This window comes from Portunus trituberculatus, chromosome 37 (genome assembly GCF_017591435.1).
Source record: "Portunus trituberculatus isolate SZX2019 chromosome 37, ASM1759143v1, whole genome shotgun sequence".
Taxonomy (NCBI): Eukaryota; Metazoa; Arthropoda; class Malacostraca; order Decapoda; family Portunidae; genus Portunus; species Portunus trituberculatus.
Window position 1 is genome coordinate 11,587,089 of NC_059291.1, and position 21,049 is coordinate 11,608,137.

The 21,049-nt window shown below is 44.3% G+C and overlaps 1 protein-coding gene across 1 annotated transcript in view; it reads right to left on the reverse strand.

Moving 5' to 3' along the window:
- Nucleotides 1-21,049, reverse strand: part of LOC123514021 — a 571,965-nt gene that overhangs the window by 315,793 nt on the left and 235,123 nt on the right. Inside the window, 1 exon segment of the mRNA XM_045271590.1 lies at nt 4,901-5,235. Within this exon segment, the coding sequence (XP_045127525.1) occupies nt 4,901-5,235 (335 nt within the window).

A 21,049-nucleotide genomic window follows, 5' to 3' on the forward strand; every position in this document is an offset into this window, starting at 1 on the left:
ACACACACACACACACACACACACACACACACAGAGAGAGAGAGACAGTAGGTAGGCTGTAATATGGGACGTTTAAGTATAAGATTTCCGCTGTCATTCTCCTGCTTCTCTAAATCCATCACTGTGAGGAATGCCGAGGAGGAAGAGACGGAGAGAGAGACAGGGAGGAGGAAAATTAAATAAAGAGGAAGCAGTAGGAGGAACAGTAAAGAACACACAAATACAAGTGAACAACTCTAAGGAAACACTTCAAGATAATTTTCCTCTCGTCTGTGAACCTGAAACAATTTTTCCCACAAACCGGCTTTTTCAAAACCTGCCAAGATCTTGACCTCTGTGTGCCTGCTTCTCTTCTTCCTTCACCCCCCAATTCGTCTCTCTCTCTCTCTCTCTCTCTCTCTCTCTCTCTCTCTCTCTGTCGTGCCTTCATGCTTCCCACCCTTCCCTCCTCATCAACTTCCCACCCTTCCCTCCTGCCAGTCAACTTCTCTCTCTCTCTCTCTCTCTCTCTCTCTCTCTCTCTCTCTCTCTCTCTCTCTCTCTCTCTCTAAAGCACACCAGGTCAGTTTTCTCTCTTAAGAGGACGATAAAAAGTAACTATGTATGTATGTATGTATGTATGTTTTATTATTATTATTATCATTACTATTATTATTATCATTTTTATTACTATAGAGAAGAATAAGGATAAGTCTATCTATACTCGTCTTTCCCCTTCACCTCTTCTCCCTTCCTCCTCCTCCTCCTCTACCTCCTCCACCACCTCCACCTCCACCTCCACCTCCTCCACCCACAGCATCCTACCCTCCTCCTCCCTCACCCACAGCTTCTCAAGGGCATGTACCCCAACCTTCTTCTCTTCTTCCTCCCTCCCTCCCTCCCTCCCTCCTTCCCTCCTCCTTCTTTCTCCCTCCATTCCCTGACACTGTCCAGACCCTCCCTCGCTCTTCCCCTCCCTTCTCTCTCCCTCTCCCTTCTCCACACTTGTCTCATCCCTGCCTTCACCCTCACCTCTCTCTCTCTCTCTCTCTCTCTCTCTCTCTCTCTCGGCCACTGAAGGCGACAAGAAGTAGTAAGAGAAAAGCGGTTAGAAGAAGAAGAAGAAGAAGAAGAAGAAGAAGAAGAAGAAGAAGAAGAAGAAGAAGACTATATACAAAGCTCCTCCTAAGAAAGATTTTCAATAATTTTATCTTCAATTCAGTTCGTCTTTTTATATTTCAGTAATGCTCGATAATGTAAACACGATTTCTTTCTTTGAATAATGCATTTAAAACTTGTTATTCTTTCAGCTGTGATTTTCGACTTGAGAGAGAGAGAGAGAGAGAGAGAGAGAGAGAGAGAGAGAGAGAGAGAGAGTATGCAATTTTGTCTGCAAATAAACTAAGGTGCGTGCGCATGTATGTACCTACGCAAACACACACACACACACACACACACACACACACACACACACACACACAGGAAAATCATGGACCAGGCAGGAAACTAATAACCAGAGCTTGTTGTGGGGAGCAGGAAGGCTACGCGGTGGTGGTGGTGGTGGTGGTGGCGAGGGATGGGGCCCGAAGACCTGATGTAAACAGGAAAAGACAAACACTCTTATGTAAACACAGGCACGGGAGGAGGAGGAGGAGGAGGAGGAGGAGGAGGAGGAGGAGGAGGAGTAGTAGTAGTAGTAGTAGTAGTAGTAGTAGTAGTAGTAGTAGTAGTAGTAGTAGTAGTAGTAGTAGTAGTAAGATAGTTCGAGAGAGAGAGAGAGAGAGAGAGAGAGAGAGAGAGAGAGAGAGAGAGAGAGAGAGAGAGAGAGAGAGAGAGAGAGAGAGAGAGAGAGAGAGAGAGAGACGCAAAGCAAACCTGGACATATCAAGAAATAAACAAGCGCGTCTCCCCAAGCCCCCAAGGTGATATTGCTACCTACCCTGTGTTGACCTGACGCCTTAGTGCCGCCTGTGCTGAGCCTGGCACCCCCCTACCCCCTTATTACTGGCACCCACCCCACCCACCCCTTCCTCTGACCACCCTACACCTTCCTTCATTCCTTAATATCCTCCTACAATTTCCTTTATACCAAGCAGTGAAGTTGGAGCACTGTAATCTTCCTTGTTGGTCTTCCTTTGTATTCATTTGTGATTGTGGGATTTTTATTTAAGCTTTTATTTCTTCTTTACACTTTTCTACATCTTCCCTTTTTCCCTTCTTTTTTCCTCAGCATTCATCTTCCCCTCTTTCCTTCCTTCACCCTCGCCTCCTGCCCTTCTTTCCTCGCTCCCTCCTCCGTCTCTCCCTCTTTCAGTCATGCCTTCATAACCTACATTCACGAGAAAGCCACACGGCCTCCTCCTCCTCCTCCTCCTCCTCCTTCTCTTTTTCCCACCCTCCCTCTCTTTACATTTTCGGCCTTTTCCTTACGCCTTATTCACTAAAACGTTTCTGCTTATTTTCTCTTACATTTGCATCCTTTTTTCCTCATTTTTCCTTTCATTTTTTTTCTCATGTGACAAAGCCATATATTCTTATTTTCTTGATCTATTTACTTACACTTTAACAGTTTGCACGTCAGTTTTCCACCTAGACTGCAGTGATTGTTCAGCCTGCTATGGTTGATCTGACTGCTATGGTTGATCACGAACTTTCCTCTCTGGGACTCTGAAAACACGTTGCTCTCACGAATGAAATCACAACCAAATGAATAACGAAATAAAACAGTAAATAAGAAACTTAGGACATGTTTCACTCCCCAAAAAGTGTCCCCTTTAGCCCACAAATTCCATGGTTAAACAATAAACAAATAAATGAATAAATAAATAAATAAATAAAGTAGAGTTTACGTGCAAGAATTCTTTAGTGTATACACATATGTGACTTTCGAATAAATGTGACATGAAGAGTGACACACATTGCCTCAGTCTATCCTGTTGCGACGCCCACGACGCAACACAACTCTGTGCTATCATCATTAATGGCAGCTTCGTGTGTGTGTGTGTGTGTGTGTGTGTGTGTGTGTGTGTGTGTGTGTGTGTGTGTGTGTGTGTGTGTGTGTCCATATAATTGTAAAAGACGAGTAAAAAAGATAGAATTAAAAAAAAAAATAGAAGACTTGTAAATTAATTAAGGTTACACGAATATTGAAGTCAACATGTAAAACAGAACTGAAAATTTGTTGAGTTTCCCCTCTCTCTCTCTCTCTCTCTCTCTCTCTCTCTCTCTCTCTCTCTCTCTCTCTCTCTCTCTCAAATAAAAAATAAAAAGAGAGAACGTGTTTGGAATGAGGAAAGATTTTCAGATATCCACTTGTATTTTTTTTCTGTTCCTATTTTCTTTCCTTTTTTACCACAAACATGACTCTGTTTACATTTCAGAATGAAGACTGAGCTCCTTACAAAACAGGGTCTAGTGAACTTTGCTCTTTTTTTTAATACTGTTTTTATTTCATTATTTTCCTTCTGTGGTCTTTCAACTCACTGGCCACTGTGTGTGTGTGTGTGTGTGTGTGTGTGTGTGTGTGTGTGTGTGTGTGTGTGTGTGTGTGTGTGTGTGTGTGTGTGTGTTCAACTTAAATCTGACATGAAGCAAAAAAAAAATCAGCTGTAGAGAAAGAAGCATGAATTTCTGTTTTTCACGTCGTGTGTTCTGCGTTACGTTAGGTTGTCAGCGGTTATGTTGTTCCCTCCCTTCACAGTCGTTCCCTTCCCTCTGTTCCTTCCCAGCCTCACTCTTTCCCGGCTCAATATCATGACACCTGTCGATGGCGGGCCTCTAAAGCATTGGATTTCCGATAATGGTCTGAATCTTCAAATATTCATCTTTCCACTCATTGTTATAAAAAACGTATGAATAATAATAATGATAATAAAATTCAAGGATAGGAACAAATATTTTTCCACGCCACTCCAGAAAAGAGGCTGAAGTATAGAATGTAAATATAAAGTGTATTTCTTTTTCAATGGTCCAACGATACACGAATGTTTAAAGAGACAAAAGCTGTGAGCAAGATAAAGTATTACAAATCTCTCACAAATGTTTAAAAAAAATACTGCAAATAACGGAGACAAACAGACCATTGTATAGCAGAGTGTTTCCTCTTATTAGCACAAAGAAAGGAGGAGGAGGAGAAGGAGGAGTAAGCGAGGCAGCTACCGACAGAAAAGGCGTGTAAAGAGTGCGGCAGCGCGAGCTCTCACAGGCGAGCATGACAAGGATGGAGAGGAGCACGAGGAGAAGATGAAGTCAAGTTCGTATAAGTGCTAGAAAAATTGGCCATGACAGTGACAGAAAAGAGTGATGCAGAACTGTGGTGAAGATCAAGAGATTGGAGAGAGTCAGCCCGAGAAGGGGAGTTGATGAAATGAATAGCCTTTGACTCCACCCAATTTAGCAACGGTGTATACGTGGCGCCACGAGAGGTACTCCATACAGGGGAGAGGCGGCGGCCCCTGTATAAGATCAGCGGGTAAGTGGGGGTGGGAAAGGTGCTAGAGGCGGCTCGAGAATATCTTACCTCATTGAAGCTGCCTTGGCGAGAGAATGAAGCTTCCAGTCGAGATGTTTACTGAAGGACAGAGGAACATTTATGGAAGTTGGAGGGTTTGGCTAAAGTGTTATTGGCGAGGGGGACGCCTTGTTGACGCTGTGGCAGAGTCGATGAGGGAGGAAGGGAGTGCTTGCGTCAATGAAAGAATGAATGGATGAATAAACGAGTGAATGTACGAATGAATGCACGGTAAAACTTGGTGATGATCTGGTAGTGAGGGCTCTCCAGAAATACCTTGAGTCTTCCTCACTGCTCCATGCAGCCTCCATGTGGTGTTCCCAGAAACCTCCTCAGAGTACACCTTTCTCCCAGCCTTCACTAACGGCGGGGTCTTAAGGAGAAGCACAGGGACCAGTTACTCTTACTCACCTTGCAAAGAACGTGGCGGCCGCGGAGTGCTGCGACCCAGGGGACAGGGCCCTCTGCCTCCTCGCCTCATCCTGCCTCCTGCCAGCGAGCTGGATATCCTGGGGGCGCCCCGGCTGGTCACGGCCCCGCGCATAAAGGTGGGAGTCGTGAGCGGCGAACCCAGGCTCTTGCATCAACCTAACGCCCACCCCCGGCACGCCCGCGCTCGGCACAGCCACGACATGCTGCCTGTGGGCGCTGGAAGGGGCGTGGGCGGCCGGGGCGGTGGGCGTCTGGGCCAAGAGAGGGTGACGCCGCTCGCCCACCATCGCGGGCGACCCCCACTCTGTCACTGCCTGTGGGGAGAAAAGAGAACACCTGTCACGCCACGGCCGCCAGTATACCTTATGCCGCCACCACTAACACCATTATCGCCGCGCCACCACCACCACCACCACCACCACCACCTTTGCAATCATCATCACCACACGCGCCTCCTACCACAATGCTTGTACTCACCACAACCACCACCACCACCACAATACCAACTGAATAAACCATTCCTCCTCCCTAACAAACAAACACCACTGCGCAAACCTCCCCCCATCACACACACACACACACACACACACACACACACACACACACACACACACACACACACACACACACACACACGGACAGGTGAGCAAAAATCAACTTATGTCCATAAATCACCATATTGGGAAGGCAACAAACAAACAAACAAACACAATAAGGCACCGCGCTTCGCCCCCTCTCGCTCATCCGCCAAAACAAACAAACATAACACAACGCGGCAGAATTAAACACCACAGGAAGCCCGAACGAACCGAACACACACACACACACACACACACACACACACACACACACACACACACACACAAAGAACACTACTGCCGGATGTGACAGGGTGGAGAGGATGGGGAAGGATGGGAATGGAAGAAAGGGGGGAAGGGGAGGGTAGGGGAGTAGGGGAGGAGAGGAAACTATAGGCCTATAATTAAGAGAACACCTGAGCGTGAGAGTGTATCCCTCAGGTAGACGTCCAGGAGAGAGAGAGAGAGAGAGAGAGAGAGAGAGAGAGAGAGAGAGAGAGAGAGAGAGAGAGAGAGAGAGACGAGTGGTGGGTCAGGGGAAGCGGACGAGAGGTGGAGGAAGAAAAAGATAGAGTGTTTTGGGCCTACAAAAATGGCTCCCTCACTTGAGTCTTTGTCTCCTTCCTCTTAGTCCTCATTATTCGTCCTTTCCCGTGTATTGCGTCCTATTCACTCCCTCGCTGCCTCAATCCTTACCCGCGGGCGCCTCACTCTTGTGCCCTTTGCAACCCTCCATCCCACTCGTCCCTCTGGCAAAAGATTACTGCCCTATGCAATGCTTCCTCCCCTTCCCCATACCCTCAGGTTCCCCAGTGCAGCTTTTCACAATTACCCTGAATTGCTGTATAGGTTCCGCTGCTCTCCTATATACTCTTAGAAACTATCTCCTATTTTTTTTTTCTCCTTCTTTCTCTTTTTCTCAGTCCCCTCAGGCTTAAGATTCTATGCTTTTTCTTTTCCTTGCCTCTAGATTTGACCGTTTTGTATCTAAGTTCAGTTTTTTTTTTTATTCTAAGGGTGTGGTTCTATTCTAAGTTCTATTCAAGCTTATCGTTATTTTTCATCTATTTATTATTTTTAGAGGGGAGATATAAAGTCTTTTTTTGTAACTAAGTCAGCAATGGGTGTGCGATTCATTAGTTGTGGTGAGTTAGTTTTGCTATGTAGGTATAATAAAGTCTTTCAAGTGTTTATTCAAGCTCTTCTCTTTCCTCGCGGGGGAGATATAGATGTCTTTTTCATAATTAAGTAAACTATTGGTGTGTGATTTATTAGTTGTGGTGAGGTAGTTTATTTTATTCAACCTTGCTGTTATGTTTTATCTATCATTTCTTTTCCAGGAGAGGTAGAGAAGTAAGCATTGGGTATATGATTCAGTAATTGTGGTGAGTTAGCCTCATTTATTCAAGCTCACGGTTAGGTTTTATTTATCATTTCTTTTCTAGATGGGGAGATAGAGAAGCTTTGGTTTCGTTATTAAGTAAACAAGTACGTGATTCAGTAATTGTGGTGAGTTAGCTTTGTTGATCCTTTTGTTTTTCCTCAAGTCTTCTCTTACCACTAATATATTTTTTTTTTTCTGTACCATTGTAATTTCCTCTGCTGTACCGTCGCTAGTGAAGAACGTAGTGTATCTTCGCTACCAAATAACATTGTAGCGAGTTAGCTTTGTTGATCGTTTGTTTTGCTTGTGTCTTCTTGTGTATGTGTTTTCTTTCTTCCTGTACCGTTGCAATTCCCCTCTGCTGTACCGTCTGTAGTAAAGAACGTCTACTTTAGTGTACCTTCGCTACCAAATAATAGCTTTGTTGATCATTAATTTTGTTTTGCATGTCTTCTCTAACCAGTAATGTTTTTTTTTTTTTTCTTCCTGTAGCGCTGCAATTCCCTCTCGCTCGTAAATAATGTCTAGTTTACCCTCGCCACAAAATAATATCACTTTTCAACGTCACTTTTTCTTAATGTCCTTACCCCAAAAAAATGCTATCGCCCTTTTTTTTAAACTTTTTTTGTACCGCCATCCTCAACAATATCATTTTTTCCCGTAGCTTCCATAGTTAGCAATGTCCTTTACCTGTACAATCGCCAATCAGCAATGTCCTTCATATGTACTTCACTAGCCAACACCAATGTTCTTTAATCTGTACCGTCGCCACCTAACAGTGTCCTTCTTCCTGTACCTTTAATAGGCAACAGTGACCTTTTCCTGTACCTTTAAGAGCCAACAATGTCCTTTACCTGTACCGTCGCCAGCCAATGTCCTTTTATTCTGTACCTTACATAGCCAACAATGTCCTTTAATTTGTAGCGTCCTCAGCCAACAATGTCCTTTCCTGTACCTTTAATAGCTAAAAATGTCCTTCTTCCTGTAACTTCCATGTAACTTTAATAGCCAATAATGTCCTTTAATCTGTACCGTCCCCAGGTAACAATGTCCTTTAATCTGTACCGTCGCCAGCCAACAATGTCTCGGTACCTTCAGTAACCAGTAATGACCTTTTTATCTGTACCGTTCCTAAGCAATGTTTCTTCACTAATCTACAATGTCACTTTTTTCTGCGTTCACTGACCAACATTGTAACTTCTCTGTACTTTAAGACAATAATGTAACTTTTTTGCACCTCCACTAAACCTACAATAACCTAATAATGTCTCTTTACTGTATTTACAATAACCAAAAATGTCTCTTTAATCCCTTAAGTACCATGACGCGTTTCCATATTCATTCTGCTTACTATGTGATGATCTTATACAGCTTCAGGAACCTATGTTGGGATTAAAATAGCGAAGACTCTAGCCATTAATCATTTGACCTCCATAGGCAGTTCCTAATGTCAATAAAATGGTCTAATCGTACAGAAACCGCAAGGTAAAAATGTGTCCCAGTAATGAAGGGGTTAATGTCCAGTACCTCCTTAAAAAATATCCCTTTTCTCTACGCTGATTAACAAAACATGACACTTCAAAATACCTCTACTCTTAACAGTGTCTTTTTTATGTATTAGCTAGGAAAATGTCCCTTTAACGTACCTCCGTCCCTTTCCTGTGCCTCATAAAACTAGCCAAAAAATGTCCCTACGCCTTTAACAATGTCCCTTTTCTGTACCTTCACCCTTAACAACGTCCCTTCCCAGATTCGCACACACAGCGGGCGGCGCGGCAAGAAGCACTGATCCAATGCTGCCATCACGATCCTTGCGTGGGGAGAGAAGTAAGCAGATCAACCTGACGCGGCCACGGAGGTAGGGGATCAGCCTTGCATGCCCTCAAGGAACGCACGTCACCCTTCCAAGGCACGGCGCCCTTAATCCTTCTTATCTCCTCGTGTGTGTGTGTGTGTGTGTGTGTGTGTGTGTGTGTGTGTGTGTGTGTGTGTGTGTGTGTGTGTGTGTGTGCGTGTGAGGTGATATTGATTAGTTTTGATTGATTTTATTGTTGGTATAAATGCACACACAAGTACACACGCGCGCGCGCACACACACACACACACACACACCACGTAATGTAGTGGTTAGCACGCTCGACTCACAATCGAGAGGGCCAGGTTCGAGTCTCGGCGCGGCGAGGCAAATGGGCAAGCCTCTTAATGTGTGGCCCCTGTTCACCTAGTAGTAAATAGGTACGGGATGTAACTCGAGGGGTTGTGGCCTCGCTTTCCCGGTGTGTGGAGTGTGTTGTGGTCTCAGTCCTACCCGAAGATCGGTCTATGAGCTCTGAGCTCGCTCCGTAATGGGGAAGACTGGCTGGGTGACCAGCAGGCGACCGAGGAGGTGAATTACACGACACACACACACACACACACACACACACACACACACACACACACAGAGAGAGAGAGAGAGAGAGAGAGAGAGAGAGAGAGAGAGAGAGAGAGAGAGAGAGAGAGAGAGAGAGAGAGAGAGAGAGATCACAACCATATGAAAAAAAAAAAAAAAAATCTGTGCGGGAAAAAAAGTCTCGCCAGTAATGAACTCAAATTCAGTGAATAAAACATGTAGCAGAAATGAATTAAAAAAAAAAACACAGTAAAAAAAAAGGTAACAAAAAAACAAACGAAAATAGACTAAAAAAAAAAAAAAGATAAAGAAAAAAAAAAAAAAAAAGAGAGGCTTGGTACTGTCATTCTATATTATCAACCAATCAATCCATTAATCAGTTACTCTGCCTCTGCTTAACGCACTGACACTATCCATTCGACCATCAATCAAGGAGGCGAAAGTGGGACTCTTTACACATGGGATCGCTGCGGGCAACACTTCGCAAGGCTGGGAATCTGAGGTAAGAGATGCGAGAGATACAACAAGTCCTGAGAACAATTACTTTCGTGAGAGAGTCGAGGGCAGAGTGAGAAACGGCAAGGGGCAGAGAGGAGTGTGTGTGTGTGTGTGTGTGTGTGTGTGTGTGTGTGTGTGTGTGTGTGTGTGTGTGTGTGTGTGTGTGTGTGTATGAGCATGTTGAGGAAAGAGCCGATCATTGGGTGTTAAAGTGGCTTGTTCATGCGGAAAGAGAGAGAGAGAGAGAGAGAGAGAGAGAGAGAGAGAGAGAGAGAGAGAGAGAGAGAGAGAGAGAGAGAGAGAGAGAGAGAGAGAGAGAGAGGAGGTGCGAGGCGGCAGACAGGCAGACAGGAAGGCAGGCAGGAGTCGAAAGAAGAGTGAGGCGAGGACCTAGAAAGGGAGATGAACAGGAGGAGGAGGAGGAGGAGAAAGAAACGGAGGAAGAAGAGGTGGTGGAGGAGGAGGAGGAGGAGGAGGAGGAGGAGGAGGAGGAATGGTGGAGCAAGGGTTATCATAACAAATCGGAGAAACGCTGCTCCCTTACATATAGGAAGCGCACGAACCTCGCCGCTGAGAAAAGTCAATTTAGTTGCGGAGGTGTCTTTATGTTCCCATCCCGAAGGAGTATAAATTGCAGGAACGTGGAAAGCAGACACACTCTCTCTCTCTCTCTCTCTCTCTCTCTCTCTCTCTCTCTCTCTCTGCCATCCATTTCGCATCCCCCTCCGCCTCCCGCCAGGTCACGCTACGTTAGATTAAGCTCCGCCAGGTACTCACCCGCAAACCTCTTTTTGTGTTGCAGTGTTGCATAGAAGCGACCATCAACACTGCGCAGATGGCCCGGGGAGAGAAAGAGAGAGAGAGAGCGAGAGCGAGAGCGAGAACTAGAGAGACAGACGGACGGACAGACAGACAGACAGAGACGGGAATAAAGGTAAAGAAGGAGAAGATTGCTATCCTCTAGTAACACCTCTCTTCCTCCTCTTCCTCTTCCTCCTCAGGTGAGTACATAAGACTCCCGTAATAGTTCTTCCCCAACCAGAAAATATGAGCCTGGAGGAGCGCAGTGTCTCTCCCGGGTCCCTTTTGCTGCCTTCCCCACGTGAGGCGCCGGGCGGGGAATGAGGAGTAACGAGGCACAGATTAGAGAGAGAGAGAGAGAGAGAGAGAGAGAGAGAGAGAGAGAGAGAGAGAGAATGGTAATGAAGGGAAAAAAAAAAAGGAGAAAGACAAACTGAAGCATTCAAAACCTAAATAAAGAAATATTAACTGACAGAGAAGCAAGAAAAAACAAAGATATAGACAGAAATACAATAAAAAAGGGGAACAAGAAGGAAGAGGACGATGATAAAAAAAAAAGACAGACGATAACAACGACGAAGAAGAAGAAGAAGAAGAAAAACTAAAGACAAAAGGAAAGAAGAAAAAAAAAAAAGGACATTCTAACAAATACTCTTAGTTTACCTCTTTGTGCGCCTCCTTCCTTACTTTTTAAACCTCTTATGAAATCTCGAGAACTTGAAAGGGGAATCTTAATAAGTGCCCTCGCCCTCCTCCTCCTCCTTCTTCTCCTCCTCCTCCTCCTCTTCCAACCTCCATCTGTCTTCCAGCCCAAAGAAATTCACATCACTCGTAGACAGAAGTAATTGGACAGTTTCCCCTTTTCTTTTCATTTTCTCCTTTTTTTTTTCTTCTTCATCTTCCTTCTCAGCCTAATTCTGTTACACTCCATTTTCTTCTTTTTTTTTGCGTGTGTCTCTTCCTTGTTTGTTATTATTCATCCATTCGTTGCGAGAGAGAGAGAGAGAGAGAGAGAGAGAGAGAGAGAGAGAGACGAGGGAAGATGAATAAAATGGAAGTAAAAGTTATGAAGCAGAAAGAAGAGGGGAAAAAAAAGGTGAAAGGATGAAAAGGAGGAAAGGAAACAAAATATGCAATGGCAAAAAATATTTAAGAAATACCAATCAAGATAATGAATCAGATTAGATGCAACGTCAAGAAAAGGAGAGAATAGGAAGAAAGAAACATGATACAAAGAAAGAGAAAACGTAATTTGAGATGAGAACAACTGAAGGAGAGAGAGAGAGAGAGAGAGAGAGAGAGAGAGAGAGAGAGAGAGAGAGAGAGAGAGAGAGAGAGAGAGAGAGAGAGAGAGAGAGAGAGAGAGAGAGAGAGAGAGAGAGAGAGGGGCCAAGGGGAACTAAGAGAAAAGAATAGAGAGGGGAAGACCAGAAGGAAGCGGAAAGAAACAGAGAGGAGGAGGAGGAGGAGGAGGAGGAGGAGGAGGAGGAGGAGGAGGAGGAGGAGGAGGAGGAGGAGGAGGAGTCAGGTTAAATGGGTTGAAGAGAGAGAAAGGAAGGGAGGGAGGAACAATGGGAGGGATTATGCTTACCAAGATCAGATCAATAACATACAATGACCCCCTGGACAGCCGCCCTCCCTAACACACTCTCAACCTTTCCCCATACTCATAATACGAACAATAGCAATAATAGTAATAATAATAATAATAATAATAATAATAATAATAATAATAATAATAATAATAATAATAATAATAATAATGGTGGTGGTCATTAGTTCGCGTGTTTTCAGTGTGTATTGTTGTTTTGATGCCTTGTTGTTGACTTTTTGTGTAAATTGATGTTTTTTGTGTGTGTTTGGTAACGTTATAATGGTGATGATAATGGTGATGACGCTGGTGATGCTGATGGACTAAGAAAAACAACAACGAAACACCAACTACGTGACTATCTTATACTGAACATAACAAACAAAACCACTCAAGGCAAAATAAACACAAAATAACATCTTTTCCAATGGCCGAATTGAACCTTACCTACCACCACCACCACCACCACCACCACCACCACCTACAACAACTTCTTTTACTATCCTCTACGTCTATTTCCCCTTCCTATATCTGGTGAGGTGAGTCTACATTGGCTCTCACACCTTGCCCGCTCCTCTGCTGCCGGCCGCCCCCTCACTCCCCTCCACCTCGCAGCGGGCGGCAGTACGTGCAATCCCAGGGGCTCAATATTCTCGCAGGCAAATCAGGGCCCCACTTTGGTTAGCGACCATTACGGCTTCTCGACTCACCCGCCGCCGCCAGCCACCGCCCGCCCACACACTCGATGCTCTGCCAATTAAAGAAGCGAGGGAGGGAGATGCAACCACTTATCCGGTAGGTCATTCAGCCATTCACTCGTTTATTCAATGTTATTCAGCTTTTCACGGGTTTTATTCAGCTTTTATTCACGTGTACAGTGGTTCAGGTTCTTATTTATTGGTTGGTTCCTTCATTCATCTAGTTAGTTAGTTAATCGTTCGTTTTTTTCATTCATTCATTCATTCATTCAGTTCTTTATTCAATGTTATTCAGCTTTACACGGTTTTATTCAATCTTTATTCACGTGTGCAGTGGTTTAGGTTCTCATCTATTTTTTGGTTTATTCAGTCAGTTAGTCGTTCATTCATTCATTCATTCAATATTTTAAGTTATTCAGTTAGATATTTACTCATTCACCAATTTCTTTCAACGTTAATACTCTGGTCATTTGGGTCTTTACGAGCATTCAGTCATTCATTCTCTCACTACACCGTTATTCAGTTGTATTATCTGTCACTCAAACATTCAACTATTTTCTTAGCATTATTCTGGTTCTTTCGTCCCGCTCAGTAAGGCCCTCGGTTATTGAGACGCGCCCGGGAACCATTCATCAAGCAATATACTCTTCTATTCATATTGATATTCAGCGGACAGTGAAATCGCCTCATTGTTTCACAGCGTAAGTTACTCATCCAATTGTCCAGGACGGCAGCCAATGATTCCCGCTCAGATAAGTTCATTAGTCAAGTCTTTCATTTAGTCAATTATTCAGTTAGTCAGTCATGCAGTTAACTCGTCCGTCATTCAGTCATGCGGCGATCGGAGGAAGGACTGAGTGGAGGTAATGATTTCAATACATTTTCCATTCACCAGTCATTTAGTCAGTCACATATTAGAACCAGGCATGCAGGTGTGTAAGTACGTATCTCACCAGTCATTCGGTCATGGTGTGGTCGAGGATGGACTAACAAGAGACAACAACTAACGTCCATATATTCAGTCAAGTTTCAATAAGATTCTGTCAGTAACGTAACAAACCACGCTAGGTCTATTCACATTCCCTGCTGGAAACTATCATAACATCAATCAATAGACCCAAATAAATACCCAACAGCCAGCCAGCAACGAGAATCAATATAGACTATAGACGAACCTACAAACTATTGAGGCACCAACAACATCACCACCGACACACACACACACACACACACACACTAAGTCTCCCTATGTACCAGTCAATGAATCGGAAGGCACACCATTCACTGAACCAGCCAGCCAGCCAGCCAGCAAACCAGTCAGTCAATAAACCAGCAAGCAAGTAAGGAAGCCAGGAGCGAGCCAGCCAGCCAGCCAACCAACCAGCCAGCCAGCCAGCCAGCCACACGAGGACTCTGAATACACAAGCCTTCCAGAGGACCCTTCAGGTTTTGGTGAAGAGCCCAGGTTGGAGGGAAGGGAGAGAAGAAGAGGAGGTGAGGAAGGGATGGTAATGGCGGGAAGCTGAAGGAAGGAAGGTAAAAGGAAAGGAAGGAAGGAAGGAAGGAAGAGAGGAAGGATGGATGGAAGGAAGGAAGGAAGGAAGTTATGAAAGATGGAAGGAAGGAATGAGGGAAGCAGAAAGGAAGTTATAAAAGAAAGAAGGAAAGTTTGAATTGATGAAATGGGAGAGTGAGAGAAAAGAGAGTAAGTTTGGAGGTGGAATATTGAGGACTGTGTGTGTGTGTGTGTGTGTGTGTGTGTGTGTGTGTGTGTGTGTGTGTGTGTGTGTGTGTGTGTGTGTGTGTGTGTGCACGCTCGAATGAAAAAGGGGGATGGCAGGCACACAAAGGTACCATCGTGTGTAAATGTGAACGCATGTGCGCGGCCGTGTGTGTGTGTGTGTGTGTGTGTGTGTGTGTGTGTGTGTGTGTGTGTGTGTGTGTGTGTGTGTGTGTGTGTGTGTGTGTGTGTGTGTGTGTAGACCACATCTGCTGTGTGAATATTGAGAGAGAGAGAGAGAGAGAGAGAGAGAGAGAGAGAGAGAGAGAGAGAGAGAGAGAGAGAGAGAGAGAGAGAGAGAGAGAGAGAGAGAGAGAGACCCTGAAAGAACCCTCAAAATAACATAGCCTCCTCTCCTTCCAACTTTCCTTCACCCCCTTTACCTTCTCTCTCCCACCTCCTTCCTTCCTCCCTCCCTCCTTCCCCCAACACACCTAACCCCCCTCCCCCCACCCTCCCCAACACGATCCATCAGCGAACCAGGCAATCAGACTCAAGAGTTTTTTTTTTTTCTTATATACAACATGTGAGTTTTCCTTTTCTGTATCTTTCCAATTATCCGTTTGCAAAGTTTTCTATATAAATTTTTCCCCCCTTCTTTCCACCCACCCACACACACACACACACACACACACACACACACACACACACACACACACACTCACACAAGGGCAGGCAGATGGACACACAGACAGACAGACGGACAGACTGAAGGGCGAACGTGAATTTATCAATAGCATCTGATGGATTTTCTTTTCTCTATTTTCCACGAAACTTTTCTTCATGTCGTAAGTTTCAATCATTTAGTTTCCTCTCTCTCTCTCTCTCTCTCTCTCTCTCTCTCTTTCTCTTTTTTTTTCTCTCATGCCATCTTGTTTTATTTTCTCTCTTCTTTTTTTTTCGTAGTTTTTTTCATCAGGTAAACTTTTCTTGTTTATTGTTCTATTATTTCTTTTTGTTAAGTTCGTACACCTTTTTATTTCATTCTATCTATCTTTTTTTTTTTTTCGTACGGTAGTAAATCTTGCCTATGACACTTGAAAATGGAATCCAATACTCTCTCTCTCTCTCTCTCTCTCTCTCTCTCTGTCCACTGGTTGCATCTCGTACTTACTTACACCTGCACTATTCACCAAAATCAATTACAAAACCACCACTCAATACAACAACAACAACTCACAGCGTCACACAAACAATAATAGCAGAATAATTCCCTCCTATTATTAACGTTATTAAGCACATACGTCCCCTCCCCCTCCTCCCCTTCCTCCTCGTGCCCCCTCAGGCCTACTGCTATTAGTCACGCAGGTAGACCTAATAATTTGTAGGAGAGGTATATCATAATAGGCCTAATGATCAGTATAATGGTGGAGATAATGAAGGGGGATGATGAGTGGGCTGGGAGTTGATAGTGTTATTTAAATCAGTCATCGTTATTCTTGTTTGTTCTGCGTGTGTCTCCGATAATGTACGGCAGTGATAAATAAATGTGTGTGTGTGTGTGTGTGTGTGTGTGTGTGTGTGTGTGTGTGTGTGTGTGTGTGTGTGTGTGTGTGTGTGTGTGTACGTAGATTCAGATATTGAGTGAGAGTGAAAAGTTATGATTGAAATATAAGGAGAACAAAAAAGACAAGTTTGTGTAAGGAGAATGAGAAAAAGGAGATAAAGGAAGAAGTGAAAGGGAGAGAATAGAACCAAGGAAGAGGAGGAGAAGGAAAATGAGAGGAGGAGGAGGAGGAGGAGGAGGAGGAGGAGGAGGAGGAGGAGGAGGAGGAGAAGGAGAAGGAGGAGGAGGAAGAGGAGAAGGAGGAGGAGGAGAACTTTGAGAAGCCAGGAAGTAATGAAGTCCAGAAGATGTAACACTGACAATCTTCCCGATGGAGGAGGAGGAGGAGGAGGAGGAGGAAGAGAAGGAGGAGGAGGAGGAGGAGGAGGAGGAGGAGGAGAGAGGAGGAGGAGGAGGAGGAGGAGGAGGAGGAGGAGGAGGAGGAGGAGGAGGAGGAGGAGGAGGAGGAGGAGGAGGAGGGACAATAGAGTTTGATTGGTGAGGGGATAGTGGAGGCCTTATCTCCACCACCACGAGAGAGAGAGAGAGAGAGAGAGAGAGAGAGAGAGAGAGAGAGAGAGAGAGAGAGAGAGAGAGAGAACACTATGTAAATATAAATCAATTTCGACATTATCACTGAAATCGAGCTTATTAGAATTACTAAAACACACACACACACACACACACACACACACACACACACACACACACACACACACACACATTCACATTCATTTATCAGCATCTCTTCCTCTCTTTCTCCAATACATTATTCTACTCCCTTCTGAACCAGACTTCATTAACTTCACCTCTATAAACACTACAACATTCAAACGTCCATACTGCAAACCGTAAACCAATTAATACTTTGACAATCACACAAATTAACTATCCTCCTTCTCCGTCTCTTAAAAAATTCTTCCCTCTCTGCTATTCCTAAATTATCAACGAAGCTCTCCCTTAATTCTTCAGCCTGTCTCTCTTCCTCTCTCTCCCTCTATCTCTAAGGCACTTCCAATCCTTTAAAAAAACACAGACAGTCCTTTCTGAAGCTTCCAATCAACTAAGACAATCCCAATCTTCATCAGTCCCCGTCGCAGATTCGTCACTAATCGCTGAATTGGTCTAGGGATTATGTTCCTAGCTGAAGGGGAGGAACCGTGGCAGAGAGAGAGAGCGGGCAGAGATGGCACGCAGGAAAGGGGCCGGGTTGGTTGGTTGGGTTGGGTGGCGGTGCTGTGCGGAGGGCTGGCTGGCGCTGGGAAAGGTGGGAGGGACGCGAGGGGATGCAGGGAACAGGTATAAAGGTGGTGTGGGAATCATCTTGTGTTATGAGCAAGTTTTGGTGAGAGTTGGTGGATGGGACGCGGAGCAGGAGGGTCGTTGTATGTCTTTCAGTGTGTTGGTAAAAGATTTTTTTGTGTGTATGGTGGTGGTGTTGGTGATGCTGGGACTATTACTACTACTACTACTACTACTACTACTACTACTACTACTACTACTACTACTACTACTGCTGCTACTACTTCCACAATATATACTGTTGTTCATCTAGTACTACCATTACTTCTTTTGCTACCACTACTACTACTTCTACTACTACTACTACTACTATTCCTACGACTACTACTACTACTACTACTACAACAAACTGGCCGGCACATATTCTAAGCAGATGGAAGTGAAAGCCAAGGAAGGAAGGAGAAGAGAAAGGTTGAAAAAGCAAGAATGAATGAAGAACCCAACGGAGAGATCATCAATTTAGAAACCAACATATAAATTAAACATAGAGAGAAAACCAACACAAGATTCAACTTCCTCCTCCTCCTCCTCCTCCTCCTCCTCCTCCTCCTCCTCCTCCTCCTCCTCTTCCTCTACATCACATATCTTCCTCATCTCGCCTTCCTCCTCCCACTCTTTGCTCATCTCATTAAATCCATTATATTATCTTGCCATTATCGCCCCTAGGATGATACGAGGAGAGAGAGAGAGAGAGAGAGAGAGAGAGAGAGAGAGAGAGAGAGAGAGAGAGAGAGAGAGAGAGAGAGAGAGAGAGGTATCGCAGTATGAGACGATCTAAACCATAAAGGAGGAAGGAAGGAAGGAGTGGAGAGAGAGAGAGGAAGAGGAGCAGGAGGATGAGGAGGAAGGGGAAGGGGGAGGGGTCCGGTTACGGGATGAAGGGGTTCCGGATTAGTGGCTATGTTTCATTTGTATTAACCGGATTAACAGAGTCGGAGGAAGAGCTGACGACCTGAACTGGCGAACCGGCGTGTAATCTGCTCCCGGCGCCCCCTGATTCGGTTCCGGACAGCTTAGGGTCGTGGCGGATTCAGCGACCCTCGAACATAAGCGCACACACACACACACACACACACACACACACACACACACACACACACACACACACAGGGGTAGATAGAAAGATAGATAGTCACAACGCTCTCTCTCTCTCTCTCTCTCTCTCTCTCTCTCTCTCTCTCTAAATTAAATATATAATCCCTTTCATTCCCGTTCTGTAGACTCAAACTGACAGTCCTGAACAGCACATCCCCTACCTGGCCCTTCCTTACCTGTCTCCCCCGGGCCACCCTCCCTTGCTCCTTACCTTTCACCCTTCCTTCCCTCCCCCCTTTGTTCCCCTGACCCCCAGCCGTGGCCTTACCACCAGCTGACGCTCCGCACACCTGGCCAGCTGGCGGGGGTTTGACAGGTAATTGGCGTAGATAGACAGGTACACCTCCAATCAGCGGGCCGGTACTGTGGCTTTTCCCATAGGCTGATCGAATTTCCAGCTTTCTCTGACAGCAAAATGACTCTGGCTTCGTGATTTACGTAATTATTTTTTTTTCTTTTTCTTTTTTTTTACATTCGGTTCTGCTATGCTCGGAGGGCTGACAGAGAGAGAGAGAGAGAGAGAGAGAGAGAGAGAGAGAGAGAGAGAGAGAGAGAGAGAGAGAGAGAGAGAGAGAGAGAGAGAGAGAGAGAGAGTTATTCCTGTCACATGCAATATACAGTTCATTTCATCACCACTCGCAGAAAACGCAGAATTGAATAGTGCAAACAAAGATTCCATTGACATTTTTAACATCCGGAGCATACATATCAACGGAAACGAAGGCAGAGAGAAAAAAAAAAAAAACATATATACGTAAAAACTATACAAAATAAAACAAGGATAAAGAAAAATAATACAAAAATGCTGCCAACTGATTCGCTATGTTTTTCTTTCTCCTTTTCATTTATTTCTCCTTTTCTTTCCCAGTTCCAGCGGGCAAGGTCTCAAACAAGGCCCGCCAGGCACCAATAATACGCACACTTTCAATCACAGAAACACGCTACTGCTGCTGCCGCCGCCGATGCCGAGAACTCTTAATAAATCATATGTTTAATTAATGAGACAGGCAGAGTGAACGCACCTGATTATGTTGTAGTGTAAATACTGCGTCGAATGAAACACTTTTGGAATGAGAGAGAGAGAGAGAGAGAGAGAGAGAGAGAGAGAGAGAGAGAGAGAGAGAGAGAGAGTATATAATGAGCCGAATTTTAATTATGAAACAAATCAAATATAATGCACAATGAGAACTCGAAAGCGTGTGATCAAATATTTATAAAATGCTCCTTCATCTAACTCTCTCTCTCTCTCTCTCTCTCTCTCTCTCTCTCTCTCTCTCTCTCTCTCTCTCTCTCTCTCAATTTTCGTCTACTCAATGAGAAAGGCTTGAATGCAGCCTTCTTTTGTATTCTTTTCTCCTTCTCTCACTCTCTCTCTCTCTCTCTCTCTCTCGTTCTTCTTTCTTTCATTAATCACTTTCTTCTTTCAGTCCGCCGCCCCGAGGGGATGAAAGGTGTTGAAGGCGTGTGATTGCCGCCGCCCCACTCTCAATGGCGTGCCAGATTAATGTGCAGTGTCAATGTTGTAGTGTGTGTGTGTGTGGGTGTGTGTGGGGGTGGGTAGGTGGGTGGGGGTTTGTATAACGAGAAAATTAACGTTTCCAGATATCTTAATCCTTACAAAAAAAAAATAAACAGCTTCAGTATTTTATTTAAAGCTTAGGATTTTTTTTTTCTTTTCGTTTTGTTTTTGCTTCGTGAATTTGGGAACTAGAACACACATTTTCTACATTCCGTGACGGTTTGTAATATTGTGATTGAGGAAAACCCAGAGCCGTACCTTCCCTGATTCCCCTTGAGGACGTAAGGGCGCCGTCATACGAGGCACCACCACCACTACCACTTCCACCACTAGTACTACCACCACCACCACCACCACCACCACCAGGCAGAAGCAGCAGCTGTGTGCATGCATCATAAAGTCTCAGTATCTCAAGTTCATATAAAGAATTTCATTTTGCCTGCGACTTAAACAAAAGATTTCAAAATATGAATTAGAATCTTTGTTTATAGTTTTTTTTCTTTATTTTATGGTTTAGAGGGGGAAATATGAAGAAAGATTAAGAGCGATTTTTCAGCCATATTTTTTTTTTTTTTTTTTACATTTTACTGAAGGTGGAAGAAGCAAACTAATAGCGGTTTTTTGCCTTCTTTTTTCTCCTTGTTATTTATTTATCAATCTATTATTAGTCTTTCTTACATTTACTCATATGTTATTGTCCTTTTCTTCTTTTCTCCTTGCTATCTATTTCTTAATTTATTATTCTTTTTAGGTGGGAGGAGAAATATCTAACACCTATTTTTTTACTCCTCTTTTCCTAGCTAGTTTCCTTTACAAAAAAAAAAAAAAAACAAAGAAAAACAGTACAAGGAAACTTTTACCCATCCACACTGAGTTGCTGTCCCACCTGCGTGCTGCACAGACACCCCATGACACCCCACAGACAGGCAGGTGAGAGAGTAGTC